The sequence below is a fragment of the Salvelinus namaycush genome, chromosome 3 (genome assembly GCF_016432855.1).
Source record: "Salvelinus namaycush isolate Seneca chromosome 3, SaNama_1.0, whole genome shotgun sequence".
NCBI lineage: Eukaryota > Metazoa > Chordata > Actinopteri > Salmoniformes > Salmonidae > Salvelinus > Salvelinus namaycush.
This window is the reverse complement of record NC_052309.1, coordinates 95,489,380-95,508,274: the sequence shown is the minus strand read 5'-3', so window position 1 is coordinate 95,508,274 and position 18,895 is coordinate 95,489,380. Positions and strand designations below refer to the sequence as shown.

Sequence of the window (18,895 nt, the reverse complement as noted above, 5' to 3'; positions counted from 1 at the left end):
TGGGACCATAGTCATCAAGAAAACAATTGGTAACACACTATGTCGTGAAGGACTGAAATCCTGCAGCGCCCGCAAGGTCCCCCTGCTCAAGAAAGCACATATACATGCCCGTCTGAATTTTGCCAATGAACATCTGAATGATTCAGAGGACAACTGGGTGAACGTGTTGTGGTCAGATGAGACCAAAATGGAGTTCTTTGGCATCAACCCAACTTGCCGTGTTTGGAGGAGGAGGAATGCTGCCTATGACCCCAAGAAACCATCCCCACCGTCAAACATGGAGGTGGAAACATTATGCTTTGGGGGTGTTTTTCTGCTAAAGGGACAGGACAACTTCACCGCATCAAAGGGACGATGGACGGGGCCATGTACCGTCAAATCTTGGGTGAAAACCTCCTTCCCTCAGCCAGGGTATTGAAAATGGGTCGTGGATGGGTATTCCAGCATGACAATGACCCAAAACACACGGCCAAGGCAACAAAGGAGTGGCTCAAGAAGAAGCACATTAAGGTCCTGGAGTGGCCTAGCCAGTCTCCAGACCTTAATCCCATAGAAAATCTGTGGAGGGAGCTGAAGGTTCGAGTTGCCAAACGTCAGCCTCGAAACCTTAATGACTTGAAGAAGATCTGCAAAGAGGAGTGGGACAAAATCCCTCCTGAGATGTGTGCAAACCTGGTGGCCAACTACAAGAAACGTCTGACCTCTGTGATTGCCAACAAGGGTTTTGCCACCAAGTACTAAGTCATGTTTTGCAGAGGGGTCAAATACTTATTTCCCTCATTAAAATGCAAATCAATTCATAACATTTTTGACATGCGTTTTTCTGGATTTTTTTGTTGATATTCTGTCTCTCACTGTTCAAATAAACCTACCATTAAAATTATAGACTGATCATTTCTTTGTCAGTGGGCAAACGTACAAAATCAGCAGGGGATCAAATACTTTTTTCCCTCACTGTATGTCTGTCTATGTGGGAAGAGCTTTGTTTATTTAGGGCCAATGAGAAAACACCAGAAAGCACAAACTTGCTGTATTTCATCTCCCTCCCTTCTGGAACCGGTTCCAGATCCATAAATAAAGGCTCTATAGAAAACATCCAGTGAACAGTCATATCCATCTCCCATTCTTAAACAGTTGCCTCAGTCTGATCACCATGGTAACCTCTGTGCAGCATAATATGCAGCTCTGATCTAGGATCAGGTCTCCCCTGTGTCTATGTAATATCACACATTGATCTAAATGGATAAATGTTATCATAGGAAATGTTATAGGGAACCTGTGTGTGTGTGTGTGTGTGTGTGTGTGGGAGGGATGTTGATAATTGTATCTTCTTTCATATACTCATGATACTATTATTATGAAATGTCATTATGTAGAATAATGTTTCAACAATAGGTGTATATGCATGTATTCAATTGATCAATACATTATCTTCTAAACAACAAGTTATCACTTAAATTGTGTATTTTATAAATCTGTATTGATTAAAATGATCTTAAATCTAATCCATAATATATTGGATAATTATTTCCATGAGTTCAAGGCAAGAACTATGTAAACTGTGTCTTGTAACAACGGTTAATGTAATAACTTTTAGATTTATAATGTAATAAAACCGGTAAATGTAATATCTTGTTGGTTAATATGATAAAATGTTGAATTGTTGTCGTAATAACCTTTTCCACTTAATGTAATAAGTTATTGGTATCAGGTAACAACTTTTTTTAATGAATAATGTAATAACTTAAACCGATCATGTAATAACACCTAAACCAATGTTTTATGTGTTACTTCACTAATGTTAATGCACATACCACCTTCCACCAATTACAAACACACACACACAAACCTATGCACTTGTACTCTTACACAAACAAGCACTCAGTTATAGACACATGCATTGATTTAATATTTTTTTAATTAACAATTCATCTGTAGTTCTTATAGTCAATGAGACAGGGGGCTCGGTCAGGCAAGAGGAAGGAGGATTGGGAAACTGCAAATAACAATAAGCTGAACTCCGCCTAGCAGAAACATCTTTGTATTAGCAACTATTCATTATTAGTTTATATTGTATTAAAGTTAAGGGATGTCACCCTGGGTGGGGTGAACCATAGTAGGGGATAAAAAGAGAAAACACCATCTTGAGAACTGAGTGTCTTGTTTGTAAATTGCTGTAAGTGTAAACTCCGGGTTGCAAACCTTATTAAACAAACTAACCTCTGATCAAAGAAGTTTCCTGTGGTCACTTGTATGAACATATACAGAAAGTGTAAGGAATTTCTGCCCTGTTATCATTATTTCTATTCATTACGGAATAGTAGGCTGATAAATAGGCAAATCATTTGGAGTCGTGCATCTATAACAATTGTTTGCAGACCGTCATAATACCAAAGAAGAAGAAGACCCCTTCCTTCACAACAGCTCTGCTCCGTGAAGCGCAGCAAGTATGAATGTCCTGACTTCTGCCAAGGTTGCATCGCCGTAAATGCTGTATGGCCACTGCAGATGTCGGATTGAACATACATCGGACTTTACTGTTTCACCGCAAGGATGGTGCAGCGCTAATCGGTATTTATTTACGAGGACACTTACTGGGCCTCAGCCAATAAAACATATGTGGACGCTCATGAGTCAGAGAAGAGGCAAAGAGAGAGGCCCAACTCGAGGGAAAATCTGTCGCCTTCCAGCAGGTGACGTTTTTTCGCTCCACCAGTCAAGGAGTTTTTGTGTGGAGGTCAATGAAAATGTGTTGAATTTGGTCAATCAAAAAACGAATGGCTTATTTGCTATGTGAGGTTTATTTGATCGAATAGAAGTTTCTTAGTCTGCACCCCTAAGACCGCTTTAAGCCCTTGGCGGGAAGCTTTTGCGTCTTCCATTCAGAGAACCGCTACACGCCCTATAAAGGCATCTAGCCATGAGCTAATTTGAAAGACAATAGCAAAGAATTTCTCTAACCAAGATGTTTTTGTTGTTTCTATAAATACCTTAGATTTGTGATTTTAGATTTTATTTGCAAATATAAAAACAATACAACCACACGTGGACATAATGCATTTACTATCATTCAGGATGATTCTAAAACAGTGAAACATGTAATGTACAGTTTAAATAGATTCATGATATAATACAAAAGTATTTTCTAGCATAATGACTCCCTAAACCGCCTCACCCACTTGAAGAGAGATGTTGATGACTATGTACAGTAGGTGGCGGCACCTCTTAAACACCACAGAAGAAGCTGAAAAGCATCAACAGGAAGTACTTTGTTACCATCCTCAATCCAAATACATTTCACAGGCTTTTGCAGGATGTTTCTAGTATAAAATTAGTCTACATGAGACGCTCATTTGTCACAACTAAAATGGAGTTTTGATATTTATAAAGTTGTGGTCGAGCTTTTCTTTATCTGAACGTTGTGACAAAGAAAGTAACTGTAGCGTACACATTTAGTGTCGTTTTTTATTTTTTAAAACATTACAGTAACGTCAGCTTCCACGATGGACCGGGTAAGTTTGGTTGACTTTTATTAATAGTACTGTATACCTATTGTGGTGTATAAAATGTCTAGATCCAGTTTTCACGTGTGATCTTCCACATCCATGAGTTCGATTTGAACAGCAGGACAAAAGAAACCATGGTGGTAATTTCAGCCAAGTAGCCTACTAGCTCATCGCACACAGATTGATGATACAAGGCAATGCGCAACCAGCAGCAGGTCAAGTCAGAACCAGGGAGAAATAATTAGGCATCGGCTACACCAATGATGTATATAAACCCTGGATTGCTGATGCTATATATTGGCCATTGAGAGGCTTTGAAGGCACCGGTTAACTTCTTTGAGGTGTCAGTTTGACCACACACACCGTTTACACACTAATTTGTGGCGCCCAAATTAAAAAGGCAGTTGAAAATAGGTGATTATTGTTGCCAGGCTACCAGTTATGGTGCTTTTAGCTTGTGTTTTCCCGGGTCTTTAAGCAGAGGTAATACAACAATTATAGCTAGTGTCGAAGAATTATATGGAGTTAATATTAGTCAAATTATTGAGCGTGTTCTCAGCGCAAATAAGCATCAGAAATGGTCCTTATTTAGCATATCAAGATCCTGATGTGGACCTCAGTCAAGAGCATATGCATTGTATGTGCTGAGAAAATATACCATGTAGGCCTACTGTCAGTATTTGTCATCATATTGAGAAAATAAGATGTCCTCATAGGCCCATCTCATGATATAGAATGAGTCAATATCTGGCCATACCATGTATGATATCAGGAGGGAATCCAGAAATTATTTGAATAAAATAATGAATTTCATATTTGTCTAATTATTGAGCCTTTGCTGAAAACTCAGAAATGCTCCTTATTTTCAGCATATCAAGATTAATATATGGACCTCAAACAAGAGAAGCTTCATGTCTTGAATGTGCTGAGAAAACACAGATATGCAATGTATACAGTCAGTATTGATCAACATGAAGAGAGAAAATAGGGTGTCACATACCTCAGGATATTGAATGATTCCATATCCGGCCATAGGAAATGTCCATGTGTGATATTCAGAGTAATCCCAATATCATATATGTCTAAAATAAAATAGTTTTGATATATCGTTTATTACATTTGAACTTGAAAAAACATTGGAACAAAGACATCTGGATTCAGAATTTCTGTTACAAATTCTAGACGTCAGATTAAAATGAGAATATACAGTCTGCTGGCTGTTGCGCTCTAATAGCTAAAATCAGTTTTGAACTAACTGTTGAAGTATGTTTAGAATTGACCATGGATAGTCAAAGGTAATTGTCTCCAGCTTTCACTAGGTGAATAGCTCAATTAATTGTGACGGTCTCACTTCCCATTGAAAGCTAAGGAAAATGGTTGTCATTGAATTAAAGGTTGTGTACCTTAAGGTCATATAACTCAGCCATTGATACTAAACAAAGAAATCCCCATGTACAATAGAGGCTTATCTTCCTTGTGCCTTTTACAGCTTGCCTCTAGCCTAAAAAAGTTGCAGTTGTGCATCTTATAGATTTAAATAATCAGGGTTTCGGGACCGCGGTAAAGGTGGTTTTATATTCGGACATTCAACAGACATTCGCCAAAAGCCATTTAAAGCGGTATAAATCAATAACTAATTCACCGTTTGTCATAGAAGCATCAAACTAGATATGATTTATTCTACAAATGTCAAGCATACTTTTACAACCTTTGTTTTGAGGAATAATTCCACTTTTGATTTGATAGAAATACATAAAATCTCAAATATATATTAAAGATGAATAATTCAATAACTAATTCAGTGATTGTCACAGAAAAAAGTGAAAAATATGCACTTATTGTCACGTCCTGACCATAGTTCTTGTGTGTTTTGCTTGTTTAGTGTTGGTCAGGACGTGAGCTGGGTGGGCATTCTATGTTGTGTGTCTAGTTTGTCTGTTTCTGTGTTCAGCCTAATATGGTTCTCAATCAGAGGCAGCTGTCTATCGTTGTCCCTGATTGAGAATTATATATAGGTGGCTTGTTTTGTGTTGGGGATTGTGGGTGGTTGTCTTCTGTCTTTGTGTTCTGCACCAGATAGGACTGTTTCGGTTTTCACATTTCTTGTTTTGTTGTTTGTAGTGTTCTCATATATTCTTTATTAAATCATGTTGAACACTAGCCGCGCTGCGTTTTGGTCCTCTCCTTCATCCCAGGAAGAAAACCGTTACACTTATTTGCAATAACTTTAAAGAAATGTTCAAGTGCAATTTGTTCTATATGAAGTCAGACAATGTTTACCATCTTAAATTGTATGCCAAATCAATGTTTGCATTTTTAGTGCAACAGTTCCACATTTTAAAGTAGTTAAAAGGCACAACAGTTATTTATTTATATGTCTCTAATTTAACAGCAAAGAGGCCCCTTCCAATCATTTTCTATTTTGGCTTTGTTGAAGTACTTCTTTGTCATCCCCAGACAAGCTGAATGGTACCATCTCTGGCACACAGAGCATTCTATCTGCAGTATTAAAAACATAAAACAGGGTTATGTTGATTTACATGTAAATTACAGTTCTGGAATACCCAAATTATGTTACATGCTTTGGAATCAGGAACATTTTCAAATTGAATTGGATTTTTGTTCAATTGCTAAATTGACTTTAAATGACATGCATTTGACCACAACCCTGACAGAAGTTAATCATCGTTGAGTATTCAGGCAATATAAATCGTATAGTCATAAAGGCAGACATTTTGGGAAAAAAGGTATCACACTTTAATGTTGTAATATCAAACATTACAATAAAGTTTCAAGACAAAGTTTCATACTTCTAAATGTCTTGAAGGATGAAACTACATGAGCCTACTGTTATATTACACAAAGACAAACCCAGTTGGTCAGATGACCTTCAGTTTTCTCTGGATGATGCAAAGCACACATTGAGCAGTCTTGCTTCATATTGAAGACTGGAAGAAAAAAAAGAGGACCACATTTTTATGCCTGGTTGAAGTCCTAGGTTTTAATGATTAGTGCCAGTAGATTGCAGAGGGGTTCACATACAGTTCAGAGACAAATCATAATGTAAACATTTAGCCCAACAACAAAACATGTACTGTCCACTTCTTCTATTAGTGGATTTTTTGTTATCCACCCTCTAGTATCTTTCAATACCCATGGTAATATATAAATATAGACAGACTACATGCCCTCTATCAAATCAAAACTGGAATGTTTCCTCCAAACAAAGGTTGTAAAAGTATACTAGACATTTATAGAATAAATAATACCTAGTTTGATGATTCTGTCATAATCAGTGAAAACGTTATTCATTTATACCGCTTGAAATGGCATTTTATATATTATGTATTTCTATCAAATCAAACCTTGAATTTTTCCTCGAAACCAATGTTGTAAACGTATGTTAGACATTTATAGAATACATCATACATAGTTTGATGTTTCTGTGACAAATGGTGAATTTAAATGGCTTTTGTCGAATGTCTGTCGAATGTCTGAATATAAAACCAACTTTACCTCGGTGGTTTCGGGGGCATTAGCCCCGTTCCCCAACCCAAGCACCACACAGCTGGAACAGCGTGCACTGCAGAGTTGTTGACAAATATCCTACACATGGGCTAGTCCCCCATCCAGATCGGAGCTGTAAAAAGAATGAAGCCTGTCAAATGCCTAGCTCTTACCATAGCTTGGACTATAGAACTAGCTAGTGTTGCAAAAGCCAATTGCATTGCATGCATTGTAAGCTAGCAGCATGGCAATTTGCCCAACGTTTTGTGTTGGTTTTGAACTGATGTTAGCTAGCTAGCTATGTTTTGTGGAAAAATGTAGGACTGGCATTTGGAAGTGAATTAGCTATCATTAGCTTCCTTATGTGTCTAGGTCAGCTGTTGTCTGGCTTTACCTGCCGAATGGCTTTGTTATATATGTATCAAACCTTCCTTAAACAAATATAGCTAGCTACCTTTCTTTGCCCGTTCATTAGCTAGCTAGCTTTCAGCTGACTGGTGTTACCTAGCTAGCTACAGAGGCCAACTGCTGGACTTTGGACAAATAAGCAAATTTTAGCTAATAGTAACTGTATTGTTCCAGAGCAACAGAGTTGCTGACCCGTTTGAATATAACTCGGAGATCCGGCTGAAAAGATGTCAGAAATGCTACAAAAAAGGAGCTCATCGTTGGTTGCTAATGGACGACAATTGAAAGAGATTTGCGTCAGTTCAAATCTGGTATCAGGACAAAATGTCATTCAGAGTCACCGAATATACTTTAAGTATTTTAATTAAACTCAAGCGATAAATGGTAAATGCAATTTTCGTATACAGTAATCCCTCGTTTATCGCGGGGGTTACGTTCCGAAAATGACCCGCGATAAGTGAAATCCGCGAAATAGAAAACTTTTTTTTTTTTTTACAATTAGCAACTATTACATGTATACAAATACAGTGACTCACGTGTAGGCCGTTTCGTCGACATTATGGGTTTAGGAGATGTTCGAAATTACAAGATAATTTGGCCAACTTAATGTAAATTTGCCAAGCTGTTTTATGTACGTACACATAACTGCACGAGACGACAAAATGATAGCACAATTCGTAGCATGTTTTGATACAAGAAGCGGGAGTGAGTTTTTAGCGAATCAGAATGCAGAGCACAATGCACCAAAAAAAAAAAAAAATGCATTATGAAAATCCGCGAAATAGCGAATCCGCGATAAGTGAACCGCGAAGTGGCGAGGGATCACTGTATACGGGTTCACTGTATCTCCGCGCAGGGTAGAACAGAGAACTGTGGAATGTACTCAAATAACAGTTTTTATACTATAACAGCTTTAGTTCCAACTCGTCCGTTGGCCTATCATAGTAGAGGCTGAGCGCGGTTTAAACTTTGCTCAGCCTATGCTGGCACTCGGACTTGTCCAAGTCCCTTGGTGGTCTCCTCTGTCCGCATCTGGTTGTTGGGTAGATTAGATCCGTCTTGTGTCTCCGTCGATTCTACACTCAAACAGTTCCTAATATGGTATTGTCCAGTGCCCTACCCCCCTGGTTGGCTTAGAGATATGCACCCCTCCCCTCTCCAGATTGACCACAGCTTGTATAGCCTGTCCCTCTATGTTGATCAGTCTTGTTTGTGTGTGTGTAACAAAACAATATTCCTCTTCAAACAATATGGTAGCGGGCTATAGTGCATAAACATAAATCCTAACACAATGTGCACGTGGAAGTGAGAATCTGTTGGAGCTACAAACTTAGTCAATACGATGTTTTTTCAATCAAATGGTCACTATATGGTAGCTACAGTGCATTTGGAAAGTATTCCGACCCCCTTCACTTTTTCCCACATTTTGTTACGTTACAGCCTTATTCTAAAATTAATTTAATGTTTATTGACTCATCAATCTACACACTATACCCCATAATGACAAAGTGAAAACAGGTTTTTGACATTTTTGCAAATGTATAAAAAATAAACATACTTTATTTAGTATTCTGACCCTTTACTCAGTACTTTGAAGCTGCGATTACAGCGTCGAGTATTCTTGGGTATGACACTAAAAGCTTGACACACCTGTATTTGGAGTTATGCAAGTCCCTGACTAAAAAGATCTTGGTCGACCGAGAGTAGTCTGTTTTTTCGACCAATCGATTGGTTGAAATGTCAACGGTATTTTTTCCATATATAGACACACCCTATGTCTTTGAATAAAGTAAACTAAAATCAGCTATAAGTGTACCAGAGTCTATTCTAAAGAACAATATATTAAGCTTTTATTACAGCAAAGACTAAAAACAGTCAGTGAATTGCCGTTTAGTTATTGTTTAGGCTAATTATTCCAAGCTCCCTTTGTTACTTTGTTTTAAAACTAAAATGCTTGATTGCATTTCAAAGCATGAATGACTCGTCTGTGTGATGAAATTAACTAATGATTGATTGATTTCATGTGTGACAAACTGATTTGTATTCTTTTTACTTTCGGTTTTGTACACAAGCTTCGAACAGCTGAAAATACAATAGTTTGGGTTATGGAAAATATATTTAAAAGCAGTTTAGATGCTGCAATGATTCTATACACTATACTTGCTTGTTTTGTCACAAACTGAAATTAGGCGAACTATAAATAATGTAGCAACCAGGAAATGGTGGAGCAATTTCTTTATAGTGTTACATAATGTTTTTGTTTGTTTTTTGGTAGGCTTACATGTATTTTTTGTTTTTTTAGCACACATGGCCCTCACGCTAGCTCCACTTCTATCTAGATACTATGTTACCGAATCCCTAATTGTCTTTCCATCCTCCTAAAGTGTGCACTTTTTCACTTCCATTCACTGATTTGAAAGGAAATGACTGGTATAAAACATATTGATTACTTTTGAAAATATTTTCCTGTCATTTGTTAACAATTCATTTAACTATCATTTAATCAAATTGCTAAAAACTGAACTACGAAACCAAAATTGTATAGTGTCGAGTTTACATACAGTTTGAAAACTGTATAAGTTGACATTCATTTAATTTAGGGTTAAGGTAAAACCAAATAATTTATGGATATGGCTGTAAATACTACATCATCCTTCTTCAGCCAGTAGGGCAAAGTGGGTCACTTTGTAATACCATTTAAAATGATGGTGTAGTGTACAATGTACTGCTGAAATACTTGGCTGGTAAATTACAGTTTATTCCACTCATTATCTGAATGTTCCGGCACCGACAGAGATGGCCGCATCGCTTGTCGTTCTTAGGAAACTATGCAGTATTTAGTTTTTTTATGTATTATTTCTTACATTGTTACCTCAGGAAATCTGAAGTTTTATTACATACAGCCGGGAAGAACTATTGGATATAAGAGCAACGTCAACTTACCAACATTACGACCAGGAATACGACTTTCCCGAAGCGGATCCTCTGTTTGGTCCACCACCCAGGACAATGGATCGGATCCCAGCCGGCGACCCAAAACAACGGCGCCGCAGAAGGGGCAGACGGAGCGGTCTTCTGGTCAGGCTCTGTAGACGGGCACATCGTATATCACAAGTATACTACTCGCCAATGTCCAGTCTCTTGACAACAAGGTAGACGAAATCCGAGCAAGGGTTGCCTTTCAGAGATTGTAACGTTCTTTGTTTCACGGAAACATGGCTGACTCGGGATACGTTATCAGAGTCGGTACAGCCACCTGGTTTCTTCACACATCGCGCCGACTGAAACAAACGTCTCTCTGGTAAGAAGATGGGTGGGGGTGTATGCCTTATGATTAACGAGACGTGGTGTGATCATGACAACATACAGGAACTCAAGTCCTTTTGTTCACCTGACCTAGAATTCCTTACAATCAAATGCCGACCGCATTATCTACCAAGATAATTCTCTTTGATTATAATCACAGTCGTGTATATCCCCCCCCCCCCCCCCCAAGCAGACACATCGACGGCCCTGAAAGAACCTCATTGGACTCTATGTAAACTGGAAACCACATATCCTGAGGCTGCATTTATTGTAGCTGGGGATTTTAACAAGGCTAATCTGAAAACAAGGCTCCCTAAATTTTACCAGCATATCGAATGCGCAACCGGGCTGGTAAAATCCTGGATCATTGTTACTCTAACTTCCGCGACGCATATAAAACCCTCCCCCGCCCTCCTGTCGGAAAATCTGACCACGACTCCATTTTGTTGCTCCCAGCCTATAGACAGAAACTAAAACAGGAAACGCCCGTGCTCAGGTCTGTTCAACGCTGGTCCGACAAATCTGATTCCACGTTTCAAGACTGCTTCGATCACGTGGACTGGGATATGTTCCGCATAGCATCGGACAATAACATTGATGAATATGCTGATTCGGTGAGCCAGTTTAATTGCAAGTGCCCATAGCGACTATTCAAACCTTCCCCAACCAGAAACTGTGGATTGATGGCAGCATTCGCGCAAAACTGAAAGCGCAAACCACTGCTTTAAATAAGGGCAAGGCGACCGGAAACATGACCGAATACAAACAGTGTAGCTATTCCCTCCGCAAGGCAATCAAACAAGCTAAGCGTCAGTATAAAGACAAAGTAGAGTCGCAATTCAACAGCTCAGACACAAGAGGTATGTGGCAGGGTCTACAGTCAATCACGGACTACAAAAAGAAAACCAGCCCTATCACAGAACACGATGTCTTGCTCGCAGACAAGGTAAACAACTTCTTTGAGAAAAATACATTGCCACCGACACGGCCCGCTACCAAAACCTCCGTGGGCTCTCCTTCACCGCAGCCAATGTGAGTAAAACATTTAAACGTGTTAACCCTCGCAAGGCTGCCGGCCCAGACGGCATCCCTAGCCGCGTCCTCAGAGCATGCGCAGACCAGCTGGCTGGCGTGTTTACGGACATATTCAATCAATCCTTATCCCAGTCTGCTGTTCCCACATGCTTCAAGAGGGCCACCACTGTTCCTGTTCCCAAGAAAGCTAAGGTAACTGAGCTAAATGACTATCGCCCCGTAGCACTCACTTCCGTCATCATGAAGTGCATTGAGAGACTAGTCAAGGATCATATCACGTCCACCCTACCTGACACCATAGACCCACTCCAATTTGCTTACCGCCCCAATAGGTCCACAGACGACGCAATCGCAATCACACTGCACTGTCCTAACCCATCTGGACAAGAGGTAAACCTATGTAAGAATGCTGTTCATCGACTACAGCTCAGCATTTAACACCATAGTACCCTCCAAACCCGTCATTAAGCTCGAGACCCTGGGTCTCGACCCCGCCCTGTGCAACTGGGTCCTGGACTTCTTGACGGGCCGCCCCCCAGGTGGTGAGGGTAGGAAACAATATCTCCACCCCGCTGATCCTCAACACTGGGGCCCCACAAGGGTGCGTTCTCAGCCCTCTCCTGTATTCCCTGTTCACCCATGACTGTGTGGCCATGCACGCCTCCAACTCAATCATCACGTTTGCAGACGACACTACTGTGGTAGGCTTGATGACCAACAACGACAAGACAGTCTATAGAGAGGAGGTGAGGGCCGTCGGAGTGTGGTGTCAGGAAAATAAAAGAGATGATCAGAAAACAACAAAGGGAGCACCCCCCTATCCACATCGACGGGACAGCAGTGGAGAAGGTGAAACGTTTTAAGTTCCTCGGCATTCACATCATGGACTAACTGAAATGGTCCACCCACACAGACAGCGTGGTGAAGAAGGCGCAACAGCGCCACTAAAAACACTCACAAACTTTTACAGATGCACAATCGAGAGCATCCTGTCGGGCTGTATCACCGTCTGGTACGGCAACTGCTCCGCCCACAACCGTAAGGCTCTCCAGAGGGTAGTGAGGTCTGCACAACGCATCACCGGGGGCAAGCTACTTGCCCTCCGGGACACCTACACCACCCGATGTCACAGGAAGGCCAAAAAGATCATCAAGGACAACAACCACCCGAGCCACTGCCTGTTCACCCCGCTATCATCCAGAAGGCGAGGTCAGTACAGGTGCATCAAAGCTGGGACTGAGAGACTGAAAAACAGCTTCTATCTCAAGGCCATCAGACTGTTAAACAGCCATCACTAACATTGAGTGGCTGCTGCCACTCAAATCTCTAGTCACTTTAATAATTAATAATTGGATGTAATAAATGTATCACTAGCCACTTTAAACATTGCCACTTTATATAATGTTTACATACCCTACATTACTCATCTCATATGTATATACTGTACACTGTACCATCTACTGCATCTTGCCTATGCCGTTCGGTCATCGCTCATCCATATATTTTTATGTACATATTCTTATTCATTCCTTTACACTTGTGTGTATAAGGTAGTTGTTGTGAAATTGTTAGATTACTTGTTAGATATTACTGCATGGTGGTCGGAACTAGAAGCACAAGCATTTCGCTACACTCGCATTAACATCTGCTAACCATGTGTATGTGACAAATAACATATGATTTGATGTTGTTGATACGCTGTAAGCTGATGATTTTAGATGAGGATGCTGTTACAGTAATAAGTCACATAGAAAAGTGGATCTTGAACAATGTTGCATGGGGCAGAAATCTCACCAGGCTACACCAATACCTTTTTACTGTAGGTTTCTACTACATGTTACAATACCCCAATATCTGATGGTTTCTTCTACGTATGTACTGTATAAGAATACTGAAACTATGAAACTGACATTTTAAAAAACTGACTGTTTTTTAAACTGTACATCTGTGGAAAGTAGTGAATGATTACACATTTCATGAGAAAGGAGGTATTATAAGAATGCACAGCTAAAGTAATAAAATGTTTGGTTTAATGATATTCTATGTACTTTACTTCCTGTGGTCACCAGAACAGAGCTAGTCCGTCACCCTCCAACCTGCCGGAGTCCCCGTGTCACAACTCTCCCGGTAGCGCCTTCCTGCTGGGTCTGAAGAGGGTGTCTGTGCGGCTGGTCGACTGCAGGAAGACACCAGGGCAGAGTGAAACTGTGAGAGAAGGACACGAGGAGGGAGATGGAGATTTGATTTCATCAAGTAAGAACAATGGGGGGGTGGATGAGACTACAATCTGCTTCTGTAACTTCTGTTAATTGATTGATAAACAATATACACTCAGTGGCTAGTAAATTGTCGATCCAGTTTCGTGAACTGAGGAGCGTGTTCCTAATAAACTGGCCATAGAGTATTTATTGAAGAGGGAGGCAGGTAGCCTAGTGGTTAATGCCAGTAATCGCAAGGTTGCTGGTTTAAATCTCTGAGCCAATTAGGTAAAACATCTGTCTGTGCTCTTGAGCAAGGTACTTATCCCTGATTGCTCCTGTAAGTCGCTCTGGATAAGAGCGTCTACTAAATAACAAATCATTTTTACAAAAATAACACTATTTATGGACTTGTATTTCCAAAACCTAGTTATTCAATGTCTTTGTTTCACAGGGGACACACACCGTTGTTCTCTCAGTGGGAGGGGCTTATCATCTGGGGAGCCTCAACAACATCATGTTGCTGACGAGACAGAGAAGAGTGTCTCCAGATCAGAACATCTCAAGAACCACCAGCAGGGACGTACAGGGAAGAAACATCACCACTGCTGCTCTGACTGTGGGAAGAGTTTCACAAGCCAGAGTGGCTTCATTATTCACTGTGATCAGTGTGGGAAGAGTTTTGCTGCATCTAACACCTTCAAATCTAATGTAAGAATTCATGAAGGGGAGAAGCCTTACCTCTGTCTTGATTGTGGGAAAAGCTTTGTTAGTGCAGGAGCCTTAACCATACACCAGCGTGTACACACTGGAGAGAAGCCGTATAGCTGTGATCAGTGTGGAAAGAGCTTCAATCAGTCATGCCACCTGACTACACACCAGCGAACACACACTGGCGAGAATCCTTATAGCTGTGATCAGTGTGGGAAGAGCTTCAATCAGTCATGCAACCTGACTACACACCAGCGAACACACACTGGCGAGAAGCCTTATAGCTGTGATCAGTGTGGAAAGAGCTTCAATAATTCAGGCCACCTGACTACACACCAGCGAACACACACTGGCGAGAAGCCTTATAGCTGTGATCAGTGTGGGAAGAGATTTGCTCGATCAGAAAAACTAACTACACACCAGCGCATACACACTGGAGAGAAGCCTTATAGCTGTGGTCAGTGTGGGAAGAGCTTTGCTTTATCAGAACACCTAACCATACACCAGCGTGTACACACAGGAGAGAAGCCTTATAGCTGTGGTCAGTGTGGGAAGAGCTTTACTGTAGTTTCCTCCCTGACTGTACACCAGCGAACACACACTGGAGAGAAGCCTTATAGCTGTGATCAGTGTGGGAAGAGCTTTGCTGTATCAGAAAAACTAACTATACACCAGCGAATACACACAGGAGAGAAGCCTTATAGCTGTGATCAGTGTGGGAAGAGCTTTGCTCGATCAGAAAAACTAACTAGACACCAGCGCATACACACTGGAGAGAAGCCTTATAGCTGTGGTCAGTGTGGGAAGAGCTTTGCTCAATCAGAAAACCTGAATTCACACCAGCGAACACACACTGGAGAGAAGCCTTATAGCTGTGATCAGTGTGGGAAGAGCTTTGCTCTAGCTTCCACCCTGACTGCACACCACCGAACACACACTGGAGAGAAGCCTTTTAGCTGTTATCAGTGTGGGATGAGCTTTGCTCTAGCTTCCACCCTGACTGCACACCACCGAACACACACTGGAGAGAAGCCTTATAGCTGTGATCAGTGTGGGAAGAGCTTTGTTGCAGTTTCCTCCCTGACTACACACCAGCGACTACACACAGGACATAAGCCTTATAGCTGTGATCAGTGTGGGAAGAGCTTTAATCAGTCAGGGACCCTGAAATCACACAAGCTAACACGCTGGAGAGAAAGAAGCCTTATATCTGTGATCAGTGTGGGAATTGTTTCAGTCAGTTATGGACCCTTTATTCACACCAGTGAACACACACTGGAGAAGGAACCTTATGTCTGTCTAGGTGGGAAGAGCTTTGTTAATTTAGGGCCAATGAGAAAACACCAGAAAGCACAAACTTTCTGTATTTCATCTCCCTCCCTTCTGGCACCGGTTCCAGATCCCCAAATAAAGCATCAGTAGAAAACATCCAGTGAACAGTCATATCCATCTCCCATTCTTAAACAGTTGCCTCAGTCTGATCACCATGGTAACCTCTGGAGCATAATATGCAGCTCTGATCTAGGATCAGGTCTCCCCTGTGTCTATGTAATATCACACATTGATCTAAATGGATAAATGTTATCATAGGAAATGTTTTAGGGAACCTGTGTGTGGGAGGGATGTTGTTAATTGTATCTTCTTTCATATACTCATGATACTATTATTATTAAATGTCATTATGTAGAATAATGTTTCAACAATAGGTGTATATGCATGTATTCAATTGATCAATACATTATCTTCTAAACAAGAAGTTATCACTTAAATTGTGTATTTTATAAATCTAATCCATAATATATTGGATAATTATTTCCATGAATTCAAGGCAAGAACTATGCATACTGTGTCTTGTAACAACGGTTAATGTAATAACTTTTAGATTTATAATGTAATAAAACCGGTAAATGTAATATCTTGTTGGTTTATCTGATAAAATGTTGAATTGTTGTCGTAATAACCTTTTCCACTTAATGTAATAAGTTATTGGTATCAGGTAACAACTTTTTAAAATTAATAACGTAATAACTTCAACCGATCATGTAATAACACCTAAACCAATGTTTAATGTGTTACTTCACTAATGTTAATGCACATACTACCCTCCACCAATTACAAACCCACACACAAACCTATGCACTTGTACTCTTACACAAACAAGCACGCAGTTATAGACACATGCATTGATTTAATATTTTTTAAATTAACAATTAATCTGTAGTTCTTATAGTCAATGAGACAGGGGGTTCGGTCAGGCAAGAGGAAGGAGGATTGGGAAACTGCAAATAACAATAAGCTGAACTCCGCCTAGCAGAAACATCTTTGTATTAGCAACTATTCATTATTAGTTAATATTGTATTAAAGTTAAGGGATGTCACCCTGGGCGGGGTGAACCATAGTAGGGGATAAAAAGAGAAAACACCATCTTGAGAACTGAGTGTCTTGTTTGTAAATTGCTGTAAGTGTAAACTCCGGGTTGCAAACCTTATTAAACAAACTAACCTCTAATCAAAGAAGTTTCCTGTGGTCACTTGTATGAACATATACAGAAAGTGTAAGGAATTTCTGGCCTGTTATCATTATTTCTATTCATTACAGAATAGTAGGCTGATAAATAGACAAATCAGTTGGAGTCGTGCATCTATAACAATTGTTTGCAGACCGCCATAATACCAAAGAAGAAGAAGACCCCTTCCTTCACAACAGCTCTGCTCCGTGAAGCGCAGCAAGTATGAATGTCCTGACTTCTGCCAAGGTTGCATCGCCGTAAATGCTGTATGGCCACTGCAGATGTCGGATTGAACATACATCGGACTTTACTGTTTCACCGCAAGGATGGCGCAGCGCTAATCTGTATTTTATTTACGAGGACTCTTACTGGGCCTCAGCCAATAAAAAATATGTGGACGCTCGAAGAGAACGATGTCAGAGAAGAAGAGGCAGAGAGAGGGGCCCAACTCGAGTGAAAATCTGTCGCCCTCCAGCAGGTGGAATTTTTTCGCTCCACCAGGCAAGGAGTTTTTGTGTGGAGGTCAATGAAAATGTGTTGAATTTGGTCAATCAAGAAACGAATGGCTTATTTGCTGTGTGAGGTTTATTTGATCGAATAGAAGTTTCTTAGTCTGCACCCCTAAGACCGCTTTAAGTCCTGTCGTGGATAATTGTCTCAGAAATATATCACTCTTACAAGAACTTGTGAATTCAATATAGACTTTAATACAAAGTAGCAAAACTATCACAAACGTAACAGAGCCGAGCCCCTCCATGGAAAGAGACTCAATTCTCATATTACAGAGTCCTGCCTTTATAGGATTCTGTCTTTGCATAACAAATAGAGTCCCCTCCCTCTATATGAAAATAGCTTCCCTTGACCCTTCTCCATTATTTTCTTTTCATCGCTTGCTTGTTCACGCCCACTAACGCTCATATCTGCTTTTGGTTAGGTTATAATGATGGCAGAACCCTTTTCACGTCCTAAAAATAATGCATGCATTGCATGCTTATGTTTCACGTGTTGGTCATCAGTTATTTTGCTACCATCCTTTTTCCTGTATCCTTCTGACCATAGTACGTCCAGCTGTCATAAATGTACGTATGGTCTTGGTTAATGTACTCTTTCAAAAATAGAGTATAGCCTGGGTGTCATATGGCCTGGGTGTCATCTTCTCTTAACTTCTACTTGGTCACAATCCCGGATCCGGGAGCACCCTCATCAGTAAAAAAGCTGACTTGCATAGCCTAGCATAGCGCCACAAGTAAATACTAGCATCTAAATATCATTAAATCACAAGTCCAAGACACCAGATGAAAGATACACATCTTGTGAATCCAGGCATCATTTCTGATTTTTAAAATGTTTTACAGGGAAGACACAATATGTATTTCTATTAGCTAACCACGATAGCAAAAGACACAACTTTTTTTCCCCACCATTTTTTTCCTGCATAGGTAGCTATCACAAATTCGACCAAATAAAGATATAAATAGTCACTAACCAAGAAACAACTTCATCAGATGACAGTCTGATAACATATTTATTGTATAGCATATGTTTTGTTAGAAAAATGTGCATATTTCAGGTATAAATCATAGTTTTACATTGCAGCCACCATCACAACTCTCACCAAAGCAACTAGAATAACTATAGAGACCAACGTGAATTACCTAAATACTCATCATAAAACATTTATGAAAAATACACAGCGTACAGCAAATGAAAGACA

At 40.2% G+C, this 18,895-nt stretch overlaps 3 protein-coding genes across 4 annotated transcripts in view; 2 read left to right on the top strand and 1 right to left on the bottom strand.

The window, feature by feature from the left end:
• Nucleotides 1-16,010, top strand: part of LOC120043714 (zinc finger protein 260-like) — a 32,516-nt gene extending 16,506 nt beyond the window's left edge. Inside the window, exon 4 of the mRNA XM_038988268.1 lies at nt 15,956-16,010. The gene's annotated coding sequence lies outside the window, so the exon portion shown is untranslated. The remainder of the gene's footprint in view (nt 1-15,955) is intronic.
• The window catches only part of LOC120043725 (gastrula zinc finger protein XlCGF57.1-like), a 714,153-nt gene that overhangs the window by 73,920 nt on the left and 621,338 nt on the right, over nt 1-18,895 (bottom strand). The gene's annotated exons all lie outside the window — the stretch shown is intronic.
• Nucleotides 3,286-18,895, top strand: part of LOC120043713 (zinc finger protein 883-like) — a 36,180-nt gene continuing 20,570 nt past the window's right edge. The window contains exons 1-3 of one of the 2 annotated variants that reach the window (XM_038988265.1): nt 3,286-3,512; nt 13,832-14,015; nt 14,415-16,584. In XM_038988265.1, coding sequence (XP_038844193.1) covers nt 3,504-3,512; nt 13,832-14,015; nt 14,415-16,093 — 1,872 coding nt within the window. In that variant the 5' untranslated portion in view covers nt 3,286-3,503 and the 3' untranslated portion in view covers nt 16,094-16,584. Of the gene's footprint in view, nt 3,513-13,831; nt 14,016-14,414; nt 16,585-18,895 lie in introns of those variants that run through there. The other variant, XM_038988267.1, reaches the window with a different exon arrangement.